Source organism: Apiospora hydei, assembly GCF_038363865.1.
Source record: "Apiospora hydei strain CBS 114990 chromosome Unknown utg000002l_segment0_segment0, whole genome shotgun sequence".
NCBI classification, from domain to species: Eukaryota; Fungi; Ascomycota; class Sordariomycetes; order Amphisphaeriales; family Apiosporaceae; genus Apiospora; species Apiospora hydei.
In genome coordinates this window covers 1,761,198-1,773,311 of record NW_027117361.1, presented here as the reverse complement: position 1 = coordinate 1,773,311, position 12,114 = coordinate 1,761,198, and the positions used below count along the sequence as shown (strand labels likewise).

Here is a 12,114-nt window from a genome sequence, read left to right as displayed (position 1 = left end):
CTGTCAGGTAACACACGGTGGGGACGGTGATGGTGGAGGGCCTCCCGCATATTCGGGTTTTGTTTGCTGGTTTCTCACTATCAGATGGTGCCTGAAGTTCATCTACTCCTGCTAGAGTCCCTTTTTTTTCTCTCTCTCTCACTCTCTCTTTAAAACTCATCCGACCACTGCCGTGTCCCAGAACACTCATCATGGCGGCCAGCCAAGACGTCGTCGGCCAGTGCGCCCACTGCGGTGGGAATGCGTCGCTGAACTGCTCAGGTTGTTTGCGCGCTCCCGAATACGAGATCGGAGATGTCAAACAGACGAAGTACTGCGGACGAGAGTGCCAAACCGCCCACTGGCCTTCTCACAAAGCATACTGCAGTCCCATGCGCAAGCGACAGAAACTCCTGCGTGCAGCTAGACTACTCAAGGCCGTTCTCTTGGTATACCGTGAGTGTACCTTCGACCTCGATATTAAGAGAATTGCCCTCAACGATGGTGTTTTGCAGCTGCACCAGAACTTACGCCCAGCCTCGGCTCGCAGACAGTACAGACAGTTTCCATCCGAGCTGGCCAACAGTTTGGAGCAAAAGGAAGCCGTACTGGCAAACAATCAGTGTACGACAGCTCTGGCACTGTTCGGTAGTCTTGCCAAGAAGCTCCTCTCCAGTACGTCCCTAGCGAGGCCAAAAGCCAAGGCTCCAGTAACGACTAACAACAGCTAACTCGATGAAAACCCAGATTTTACATCCTCGATTGAGACCTTTGATCTGCACATCAAGAGCCCAGCCGTGCGCACGCAGCTGGTCCCAGGCCCGGACTCTGCTGTTTGCCCCCACTCGGTCCTTAAGGTCGGGCTGGGCTCCGAGTCGTGGGTTCTGGACCCGGCCGGCTGCCAGTATGGCTTCCGCGAGGTACTGGTACCGTACAACAAGTACCTCCGAGGAAAGCAGGGCACCATCACGGCAGAACCCGAGCCGTATTCCTGGACGGAGACCAAAGACTTGGACTTCTTTGAAACCCTCCCCTTTATGAATACAACGACAGCTCAGCGTGCCGACAGAGCTGAGGAGCGCAGGATTCGCCTGCATTACGCCTCGTTCGTCGAGGAGCGATTCGGGATCCGTCAGCAGCAGCCTGGCGCGGTCAAGGGTCTTTTGGAATGCAAGCCGGAAGATTTCGGAGGTCAGCTGGGCGGACTGATGGAAGACTTGAGAAAGCATATGATGTCTTACATGGAGAAGCATGGCTTATACAAGCAGCGCTAGATAAACGGAATGAATGGATTGACGGAATCAACGATGGCAGCATTTACTACATTGATGACATTTTCACTTCCTGAGAGCGGCTCAGGGTATTTTGGACTCGGCATTTCAACCGTGGATGATTATGTCCTTTATTTCGATAGCTTCATTAGAAACAATAGTAATGAATCAATAGCCCCATCACCTCCGTCCGCTGCACTGTAACTGGACGCGAGAACGTATGTGATCATGGCTACATCTAGAATCCCTGGTATTTTCAGACTTCGGCGTCAGCTATACATGCCAGCTCAACAAGTGCGGTAGTACATGCTTACAGAAGGACACCACAAAGCCTGATTCACGTCACGTCGTGCTTGATTGCGTCAGCTCAACGTACCCCCATTGACGATCTTCCTGTCTCGATATCATATTCCATCCTCGCCGAGAAGAGAGCACACTGGGGATTACATGTCTGTTGTAGTTCATTATGGAGCCATGTCCGTCGGAAAGTAAGCTTGGAGAGTACCAGTATGCGCCTCTCCCTTAAACGCCGACTCCGGAGAGGTTTCGTTGCTAGGTCCGAGGCTGGCGGGGGAGGGTTTGCTCGATGCGGATGTGAAATGTGAGAAACGGAGGATGAGAGACCACCCTGGCTCACTTGTCGCTGTACTGCCTCATTGATTGAAGATGGTGGCTAAAATGCGGACTGGAAGAGAGATGAGATGGTTAGATTCAGTTTAACTGCTTTGGAACTTTTGACTATATCTCCTTAGTGATTCATATAATACTCTGTCATTTATAAAAAGGAGGATTGGAGAATATGATGAACAAGTATTGCCGGTAATGAATTAGTAGAAGTCAGTAGCTTATGCCTTGATTTAATACACAAGTGGTCTATGCTAAGTAACTATCACCAAATTCCAGCTATAATTCCTACCCAGTGCAGCGGATGTAAGTCCATAGAGTTCTAAATTCAACGGAGATAATGCCATGGATCAGCAAAAGTTTAAACCCAAATTTGAATTTCGCAGAAAGGCTATAAAGGTCTTCTGTCTTCTTCCCCTTTTTCAAATTTCGTAACTCTTACACCCGAATCAACAAACCAAGTTCTCTCCTTTTCATTCCGGGCACGGAGAAAGCCAAAACTTGTTGTTATTGACGACAAGAACAACCAAAACACCAAGACATCGTGATTACCCCTCTAATCGCCTCCTTTCCACAATGCTCGCCTGGGGAAAGCAACCTGCAGCTCGCACAATGGCCGTCGAACACACATTCCCTCCCGAGCTCTGGGTCATCATCTGCACCGAGCTTGCGGACCAACAAGATCCGCGCTTCTATTGGAGGCACTCGATTCCGGAAATCCAACCAGCACGAAACGCTCTGCGGCAACTCTGCCAGAGCTCCAAAACGCTTCGGTCTATCGCACTGCCACTGCTCCTGAGATTCCGCAGCACCAGGGAAGAACGTGGTGGGTTTCTCGGCTTTGGGAAAAACATCCTTTCCAAACCAGAGTTGGCCGTATTGGTGCGAGGCATCGAAGTGGCACCTTAGACTCCCTTGTCAACACGCCACAACACCCTGCAATGCACCAATGCCGTGACATCCTCTTCATCCAGCATATCAAATACAGCTGGGAGTCCGTGTGTAGTAGCCAACCTGGCAGATACACTTGGATGATCGAATACACACATTGTACGGAAAGATGATTTATTCTACATCGAATCTGAAAGCTTCTTCATTTTGTTGTAAAAGGCTGAGTTACCTCTGCCGTGATACGGGAAGCTGGCCGCCAACCCCTGAGCGCCACGAAGGCCTCATGAAGTTTCAATCACTTGCTGCATGAGGACTATCAAATCAGCTCCGAGAAGAAAATCATGTCCAGATGACCGAGAGCAGATCAGACCATTGTCGCTCAGCTTTGGTGTTGACTATTCTTGGCAGTTTCGTTCCCGCGGACGGTCTTCTCATCATGGACGGGCTAAAGACCACGCCCTCGCTTTGCAGACGTGGATATCACAGTGCTCAACTGATACCTATCCTACACAGTAAAGGCCCCCTCTCACTCCGTTCTAAGACCCAACGATTCATACCCCGTATTCCCCACCGCCTCCCTCTCCCTGTCCGCCACGATCCGCTTAGTCACCCACACCACGCCAAAAAGGGGCAACATCCGCACCAGGCCCGTGACGTACATACAGCGCAACTTCCCGAACCTGTGATCCGCCTCGAGGAAGTACCCTCGTAGATGCGGCGGGACGTCCTTGGCCAAGTACGCCTCGAACTCGCGCCACCCGCGACCCTGGATCCACGACGGCATGCCGGGGATCAAGCACAGCGGGTACGTGAGCAGGCCCGCCGCGTACAGCGCCGGGTACCCCCACCGCGCGACCTTCTCCTGCATCTCGTGGTGCGGCGGCGGCGGCATCGACGGCTGCGACCTCTTCTTCTGGTGATTATAGGCGGCCCACACTTCCGGGGGTATGGACCAATCCGTCGTATACGCGTCCCACGCGCGGACCTTGGGCTCGCACTCGGCGGCGTACCAGATCAGGGGACTGAAGAACGCGTACGAGGCCGTGAGGTACCAGATGTACCTCCCCACCGGCTCCTGTTTCGGCAGGCCTTTGCGTATCTTCCGCCACCGCTTGCGGTGCCAGTCGTGGCCTTCCCACTTGCATACCTTGTTCAAATCGACCGTGTCTATCAAGCGCAGCTCCCGCAGGAGGGCACCATTGCTGCCCTCACGAGGCCCGTCGCTCCTGCGGCGAGCTCGAGCAGCTGGGAAAGCCCCTTGTGGCCGAATGCGCGTTGGAGCCTTGACGGCTCGGGCGGTCTCTCTGTCACGACGGACCGGTAATCCATGTTGGGCCAATGCTAGATGCGGTGAACGAAATACTAACGAGCGTTATTGGCGGATGGCAACCAAATATGTTTCGTCAATTCAAAGAAGTGAGAACTGGAAAGAGAGCTTCATTGGAGGTCTAAAACTCGTGGCGTGAGGGGAGCCAGCCTCTCTCCCTTCTCATTGGGTGCCACCGTCTTGGAATGAGAGCCTGGAGCTCAAATGTAACCATGTGACATTTCATCGTGATTAGGCTCGCGCTCTTTAGAGTAGCACAGAGTCGGCCAGAATATAACAGACTTGAGTGTCGGCGTATGAGAAAAGAAAAGAAAAGAAAAACATCGAGCAGATTGGACCATATGCCAAACTTGGGCCTGGCCAATTTTGGGAGCGAAGGGCCACACGCGGTACCGGAACCCATGAAGATCAGGCCCCAAAACGTGGGCCAGCAGCCTCAATATGACTATAGCAGAGTTAAACGTAGTTACTTTTAGGTACGATGCATTGAAGTTATAGCCATGACGGCTTGTAGTCCGCATTTGTTCCACATTAGCGGGTTGGTGAACAAGGGGCTAACCCCTCTACAGCACGGAACTCCGAGCTCCAAGCACCTTGAGGGCACATGTGGGGTAGAATTATGATGTAGATTGATGGTACTGGTTAAATATATAGGTAAGGTAAGAAGACTCCGGCAGTCTAATCGCTGCTGCTTCTTCCATATTTTTGGCTACATGTGTGGTATGGCTTGTGGTGCCATCCATTCCACCATACAAACGTCTAACCGGCCAGATCAGCTCTGCCAATCTATAAAGTGGTACATCTAATCGAAGATGATGCAAGCCTTGATGGCAGACTTGTTGCGGATGCTCTCGAGAGCCTCGCCCCACTGCTCCAGTTTGAAGGTCTTGTTGACGATGCCGGCAGTCTTGACCTTGCCGCTGTCAAGGTAGTCAACGGTGGCGGGGAACATGAAGGTCTCGGAGAAAGATCCGATGATGGTGATCTCATCACCGAAGATCTTGGACGGAGGCCAGGTGACGCGGGCGGAGTCGGGGTAGACACCGTAGCACACGAGCTTTCCACCGCGGCGCACGTAGTTGATGGAGTCCTCGAGGACCTTGGCGCTGCCCGACGCCTCGACGACGATATCGAAGCCGTAGGGGTTGTCCTTCTTGATCTGCTCCCATTGGGGAGTGGCGTCCTTGCGGGACAGAGGGACGTACTTGTCGGCAGCCTCGAGGCTCTTGGCCAGGTCCATCTTGGAGCCCTCAGGGGCGGCGATGGTCAATTGCGAGACACCAGCGTTCTTCAGGAACTGGGCCATCATGAGACCGGTAGGACCAGCTCCGATCAGAAGAGCGTGAGAGCCAGCCTTGGGGGCAATCTTCTCCAGACCGTGCATAGCGCACGAAGCGGGCTCGATCAGGGTGGCATCAACATCAGAAATGTTGTTGATCTTGAAGAGCTTTCCTTGGGTGTAGGAGCACTGGGGAACGTGTAAGTGTTCAGTCCATAAAAGTGAGCAGGGGATACTAACGTATTCGGCGAAACCACCGTCCAGACCCACCACACCGTGAGCCTTGAAGTCCTCGCAGAGGAGAGCGTTGCCGCGGCGGCAGTAGAAGCTTCGAAGAAGGTTAACCAAGTGTTTATCACGTAGCGCCTGGGATATATGTACTCACCAGTGGCCGCAGAGCTCCGAGTTGTCAGCAGCGACACGGTCGCCAATCTGGAAGGTGGTGACGTCGTCGGCCATGGCTAGAATGCTTCTTAGCTGGGAACCCTTCACAATGTACGGAATCTTATCTTACCGACAACCTCACCAATGGTCTCGTGACCAGGGATGAGAGGGAACGTGGCGATGAACTCGCCCTCGTGGATGTGAAGATCGGTACCGCAGACACCGCAGGCCTGGGGACCACGTTAATTCGGCGACTGGGGTATCCCAAGACATGGGCACGATTTACCTTGACCTTGATCAGGACATCGCCAGCGCGGAGGGTGGGCAGAGGCACCTGGACGATGCTCCAGTCTTCCGGCTTCTCATATCTGTACAGAACGAGAAGGTTAACACACCAGAAGCATAGGCCGGCGGCGAGATGGACACAGAAACCAATTGGTCAAGAGAGAACACCAAAGCCGAACACCTTGGGCGGCGAAGACATACCTGAGAGCCTTCATGGTCTTGGGGAGTTCGGGAGCCATCTTGAAGGATGAATGTGAATAACAGAAGCGGGGTATCCAAAGAAGAAGAAGATCAAGAAGAAGATCAAGCAGAAAGGGGTCAATGAAGAAGCAATAGCAAAACACAGCCGAGCAGATCTATCTTATGCAGGAGGTATGAGATGAAAAAGGTTAAGCAGGAGTTGGCTGACGATCAGGTATTTATCACAGAAGGGGGAGATGGGCTGAGTGATGTCGGAGAAGGAAAAATGCTAACTTTATAGCGAGAGAGGGCTTCAGACCTCTCCAGCTTCTTTACTGGTCTCCAGACCCAAGGGAGCTACAAACCTTTTTGCTGCTTCCCGCACTCGGCACCTTTCACCTGGCGTGTTTGAGGGGGTAAGCGAGCGACAGACATGTAGCATCTGCCTGCCTACCTCTCCCCTGCGCAGCGGATGCTGGGCAGTCTAGCGCTTACTTGGGCGCTACAAGCCCATAGGTTGGTCACTTAGGTAAGGTAAGGCAGGGGGCCTTGTCATGTCATCGCCGAGCGGTGCGCGAGCCGGCCAGGATGCAGCCATTCGCCAATAGTTGCGCCCGAGCCCAGAGAGGAGCACGCTGCATAGGCAGTAGCAGCGAGCGACTTAGCGTGGGCCAGCAAATGGACATGGATCGAAGCTCTAGCTCTGACCAAAACACCAAAACTGCGTATGACGAACGAGGACGAGACGTGCGGGAAAGAGGGGCATTTCTTTCCTTTCAGAATTCCCCCCGCTGTGGGACCCCAGATTGCCCGACCAGAGGAAAATCCAAACCCCACCTCCAGCTAAAAAGTGCCTGGCTCTGGATTTCTCGGCCAGCACGCGTCATACTGCAGTCTCTAACCCCAGGCTAGTGTCCATCGTGAACAATGGCAATCGACCCAGGCCTGGGAAAAAGTGGAATAAGGCCGACGAAGATAGCAACACGTTTCCGAACATTTTCGAAGGCCTTTCCCATAGATGCTTCGGGAATCCCGTGGTGTTTTCAGCGAGAGCCAGCCAGGCTGGCAGGCTGGCAGGCTGGGATCCAGTTGGGAGGGGCTCTCTACCAGTAGAGTGTGCACTTAACACGGTTTTAGAGCCTAATTCCCTCCCAGCATGTAAGCTTAACATCGAAGATTTTGGCGGCAATCACCAATTACAGACCATGCATGCTTCGATATATCCCTCGCGATCACGCGCCAGAGTGGACCATGGCCGGGTGCTGGCATATAATAATTGATACTTCCATGTATACTAAGACCAAGCTTGCCAACAACTTTTGGTAAAATGGGCCGATTGAGTCTCGCTCATCAGACAACTGCTTAAATTTACATGCTGCCCTTACATGGTTCGTATATAAGAGCCAAACCCCTCGTTGGGGCTCCATGGGCACTACATGCACCTCAATCCCCCACGTCGTATCAGCGCTCCGCGACATGACCAATTGGTATGCAGAGTATGCTACTTTGCTGTGTAAGCCCTGTCAGATATGTTGAGAGCAGTGGGATGTCACGGGATGGAGCCGCACACCGACCGCGGATGCGGGATGGGATGTGTGGGATGCTGAGGGGCTTCAAAAGCCAGAGCTTGCTTGGTGTTTCCCATGGATGGAAACAGCATAAAATGGCAGCGGCATTGGCTCTTTACATTCACCTACATAGGTAGCCAATGGTCACCTGATCGACTCAAAATTCAATCGATCCAAGACCGGATATGAATTGGACAGTCTGGGAAGACAGTTCAGCACTCGCTTGATGATCATACTCAAGCATACCTGCCTTGGTGTGAATGGGGGCATCTACACTTATGCGGGGGTCAATCGCACCAGGTCATACCACATTTCCATTCTCATCGCCTCATGCCGCATCTCAACAGGACTTACATCCCGATGGAAAACGCAATATACGTCCGCACAAGTACCTACAACTATTTGCAGGCATTGGAACTTATACAGATTCATCTGGTTGATAAGTAATCGCTACTGGAACTGTGGAATTCCTACCCCACAGTGCTTTACCATTGGCAGCATGGGGCATGCGCGCAACAGTCAGAGAGCTGAACATTGTGATAGAAGCGATGGACTTTGATAAGTCAGCCAGTGGTCTGACTTGAGCTCGTTGCAATTATAAGGCGAAATACAAAAGACGCCAAGTGCAGGATAGGGAAGTAGTCATCGTAGCGTAGCTGTCCAACCTCGGTGACAAGACATAGCTTAGGTTGCGTGGCAATCTAAGGCTTCAGTGGTGTTTGACTTGAGAACATGCAATCGATTGAGCCTTCAGAGACGGTGAGGTTTGCATAACTCGCATTTCATTCCGATTAGGTACTACGTGACTGAAGTAAACCCAGATACCCCAGAACCGCTCTGTCTCAGCAGCTATTGCTGATCGGCGATCACGAAGTTATGGCAGGCGATCGAAATGTTCACAAATGCTTCATTGACAAAGCTGATTCTTTATGCGGCAAAATCATGACCCTGATCGTAGACCTTTTTAACCGAAGGCGTTCATGGTTCCTCAATAACTCCACCAGTGCAACCGAGATATTTTTCCCCACGAGCTTCTGAAACGCAATGAGAAGCGCAACCATGTAGCATCCTCCATAAATCCCTAGAGTACACCATGTTGTCGTCGTCGTTATGCGGTCAAATGCGTCGATGGAACTTTCATGATGAAGATGTTGTTGGTAGGGCGAGTCCCTTACGAGGGGGAGCCTCACCACCACGGCCACGGCCACGGCCGAATCCACCACGGCTACAAGTTAGATGTTAGCAATTGCCTTCCCGTGTGCGTCTCGAAATTCCAATGGCGGGGTGTCCTTACAATTGAGGGTTGAATTCACCAGGAGCTCCACCCTCCTTGCCCTCGCCAGCATCACGGCGGCGGTAGCCACCCTCACGGTCACCACGGTCACCACCACGGCCACGGCCGAAAGGTCGGCGCTCGCGCTCACCCTCGCCCATCATGCCCCGGGGAGGAGCGTGGGATCGCTGCTGCTTGATGTGGGTGGCGGGGACGATCTCGGCGGGCAGGTGCAGCCACTCGCGGAGGTAGTCGAGACCCTCAGGCAGGAGGGTGTAGTAGTAGTATTGCCATGAGAACTGGGTCTTGACGTAGCCGCGCGAGGTCAAGGACTGCATGGCCTTGATCACGAAGAGGTTGCGGGTGCCGATCTCCTCATTTTGGATCTCGAACTTCTTGGGGGCAACGGCGACACCTGTTCACAAAAATGTCCCATGTCAGTCCAACTGCATCTAGAGAAATCGAATTTATCGCGGGGTCATGAATTCTTGAATTCGAGGTTCTGGGCAGGATGGCGATTTTTTGCGATAATTCGGAATTTGGGGATGGCGCTTACCCTCACGGAAGAGGTACTCGTGGATCTTCTTGCGGTCCTCCTTGGGGATAAGCATCTTGGCGGTATTGTCTGGTGTTCAAGATGAATCTTTGGTGGTGTGGGTGTCGGAGGCGTGATGTTGTCGACTGGAAAAGTCACGACTGTTTTTCACAAATTAGGGAACTTGCGTGTGGGAGGACCAAAATGTATTTGGGGCTCAAACTTGTGCTTATCAATAAGCCCAGACCAACTAAAGTGGCTTTTCGGAGATGGGGTCAAACTTGTGGCCAATGCATTGTGGCTAACGAAGATGGGTCAAGCCATAGTCCTTACGCGCCACATGGACAGCCCAGCCACTCGCTGCTGCAATCTTATCTCCAACTAGGTTAATCGTGAGTCTGGTAAGTTCTAAGCAGACCCAAGGCCGACGTAGAGACAACCAGCATACTTATTACTTGAGAAAATACGTTTCGGAGATACATAACGAAGGCATTTATTGTTTCTCCTCAGATACTGCGGCCCGGGTCAACTCTTTTAGTTGTGCACCCGTCGACAAGCCCATCCAACCAGTCCGAGAATCATTTGTCAGGTCTTTCATCGCCTTGACAACAACTGCGAATCAACACCATCGTCTCCACCATCGCCACTACGACTATCTTCAGTATGGCTTCTACTTCGCATCTCAACGTTCTCGTGTCGACCATTCCCGGTCTCGGCTCCAAGACTCTGTCTCTGCGCATACCGCGCGACGAGACCGTTGCCGACCTGTACGAGCAGATCGACGAGCGTCTCACAGTCGATGCCTGCAAGCGCCTCATCGTCACCACCCAGTCAAACAAACAACTATCCTACGGAGACGTCAAGCTCGCCTCCCTTCTTCCGCAAGATGATGATTTCTTGACGCTTCGGCTATCTGCCCCGCTATGCGGTGGTAAGGGAGGTTTCGGATCACAGCTGCGAGCGGCCGGTGGCCGCATGTCGTCCAAGAGGAAGAAGACGGGCCGGGAGAACGACTCGAGCAGAAACCTCGACGGCCGCCGGCTAAGGACGGTCAACGAGGCCAAGGCGCTGGCGGAGTACCTGGCCATCAAGCCCGAGATGGAGCAAAAGGAGAGGGAGAAGCGGATGGAGCGGTGGCAAAAGATTGTAGACGCCGCCGAAGAGAAAGAGTACGAAATCAAGCACAGCAACAAGGGCAGGCTCGACGGGAAATGGGTCGAAGACAAAGAAGAGGCTGCCGAGAGGACGCGAGAGGCCGTTCTCGCCGCTATGAAGAAGGGCACCTACCAGGACAACCTAGCGACATCACATGGATCCACGTCGACAGAAGCCGGGGATTTGGAGGACTCCTCTGAACAGTCCTCGGAGGGAGAAGTGGCCGAAGCCTCCTCTAGTGGCTCGAAGTCTGCAACGCCACCCGAGGCAGCAGACAAGGGCAAGAAGCCTGTGCATCGGGCGTTCGCCGGTTTTGAGGAGGATGACGAGTTCATGAGCTCTAGTGAGGATGAGGCGTAGTATACAGAGCTGCGTTCTGGGAGTGATGACTGCATGATTTGAAATTACTTGAGAGGCTTTACACGAGGAGTTAGGCTTGGCGTTGTGACGCAACGAAATGTTTATGTGCATTTGGTTTGACCAGAGACGTCTAATACTACTACATTGATACCCCCACTGCTACAATCTAATTCTTGTCCGGCCATTGCTTCCCGTGAGAATTGTAGATCTAAACGTCCAGCTTAGCAGGGAAGTTGCCAGACTCGCGCTGCTCGTCCCCTGTGATATGTATGTTAGTATTGCCATGTGACCCCGTATCGCAGGTATGGTATCTTACATCGCTGGTACCAGCCGCTGGGGCACAGAGATCGGTAGGCAAGGAAGAACTGATATCTCGTTAGAACCCGTGTTTCGCCGCACTATATCCACATATCTGGTAGGAGTCGTACCTGGCGGCAGGGCTTGAAGTCCTCGCCCTTGGCGTTGATGCACTTGTGGTAATCAACGTAGTTTTGCCAGCAGTGCTTGGTCTGGTTGACGTTGGGGAAACGGGCGTCGACACCTATATCATCGCATCAGAAACTGCTAAAAAATCGGGTACGTTGTCGCGGGTCGGTCGGCCGGTCGGTTATCATCATCATAATCCAGTCACACGCTCGTGCCATGTCGACATCGTCTATTTCCGTATCGCATTTCCATATCGTCCCACAGACGTGCATTGAGGCAAAGAGTGACCGTTGCATCGGGTTGGTCGGCCGGGTGCGGTGGAGTGGAGGGTAAGGGTGGGAGATTCTTACCAGCTGCGGACCGAGTTAGCAGAGACAATCAATTGTGAGGGCTTTAGCCGCGGCACTGTCGGGGGGACTCACCAGTGACGAACTTGAAGGGCTTGGTTTCGCGCTCGTCGTCGGACATGTTGGCGGTTTCTGGGCGATTCGGGGGTGCTGAAGTGGTCGGGGGTGCTCAATGGCAGAGATTGGTCGAGAGGGTGGTGATGAGGTAGTTCAATTGACGGCTTTCTCTC

The 12,114-nt window shown here is 52.9% G+C and overlaps 7 protein-coding genes across 7 annotated transcripts; 3 read left to right on the top strand and 4 right to left on the bottom strand.

Moving 5' to 3' along the window:
• Positions 1-191: 191 nt before the first annotated feature.
• PG997_000556 (uncharacterized protein) lies at positions 192-1,253 on the top strand (the record flags this gene model as incomplete). The annotated part of the gene is made up of 2 exons (XM_066804871.1): positions 192-654; positions 727-1,253. The coding sequence occupies 2 exons, from the start codon at positions 192-194 to the stop codon at positions 1,251-1,253; spliced, it is 990 nt and encodes a 329-aa protein (XP_066674644.1).
• Positions 1,254-2,450: 1,197 nt separating this feature from the next.
• On the top strand, positions 2,451-2,783 carry PG997_000555 (uncharacterized protein; the record flags this gene model as incomplete). Its single annotated transcript, XM_066804870.1, has 1 exon — positions 2,451-2,783. One exon carries the CDS (start codon positions 2,451-2,453, stop codon positions 2,781-2,783), a length of 333 nt encoding a protein of 110 aa, XP_066674643.1.
• Positions 2,784-3,291: 508 nt separating this feature from the next.
• PG997_000554 (uncharacterized protein) lies at positions 3,292-4,094 on the bottom strand (the record flags this gene model as incomplete). Its single annotated transcript, XM_066804869.1, has 2 exons — positions 3,292-3,991; positions 4,084-4,094. 2 exons carry the CDS (start codon positions 4,092-4,094, stop codon positions 3,292-3,294), a joined length of 711 nt encoding a protein of 236 aa, XP_066674642.1.
• An 800-nt stretch (positions 4,095-4,894) lies between these two features.
• Positions 4,895-6,279, bottom strand: PG997_000553 (uncharacterized protein; the record flags this gene model as incomplete). Its single annotated transcript, XM_066804868.1, has 6 exons — positions 4,895-5,560; positions 5,612-5,699; positions 5,757-5,832; positions 5,886-5,985; positions 6,042-6,123; positions 6,242-6,279. 6 exons carry the CDS (start codon positions 6,277-6,279, stop codon positions 4,895-4,897), a joined length of 1,050 nt encoding a protein of 349 aa, XP_066674641.1.
• A 2,646-nt stretch (positions 6,280-8,925) lies between these two features.
• PG997_000552 (40S ribosomal protein eS10) lies at positions 8,926-9,672 on the bottom strand (the record flags this gene model as incomplete). Its single annotated transcript, XM_066804867.1, has 3 exons — positions 8,926-9,013; positions 9,083-9,476; positions 9,618-9,672. 3 exons carry the CDS (start codon positions 9,670-9,672, stop codon positions 8,926-8,928), a joined length of 537 nt encoding a protein of 178 aa, XP_066674640.1.
• A 587-nt stretch (positions 9,673-10,259) lies between these two features.
• PG997_000551 (Telomere maintenance protein SDE2) lies at positions 10,260-11,111 on the top strand (the record flags this gene model as incomplete). The annotated part of the gene is made up of 1 exon (XM_066804866.1): positions 10,260-11,111. One exon carries the CDS (start codon positions 10,260-10,262, stop codon positions 11,109-11,111), a length of 852 nt encoding a protein of 283 aa, XP_066674639.1.
• Positions 11,112-11,319: 208 nt separating this feature from the next.
• On the bottom strand, positions 11,320-12,005 carry PG997_000550 (uncharacterized protein; the record flags this gene model as incomplete). The annotated part of the gene is made up of 4 exons (XM_066804865.1): positions 11,320-11,369; positions 11,428-11,476; positions 11,540-11,652; positions 11,960-12,005. 4 exons carry the CDS (start codon positions 12,003-12,005, stop codon positions 11,320-11,322), a joined length of 258 nt encoding a protein of 85 aa, XP_066674638.1.
• Between the last annotated feature and the right edge of the window lie 109 nt (positions 12,006-12,114).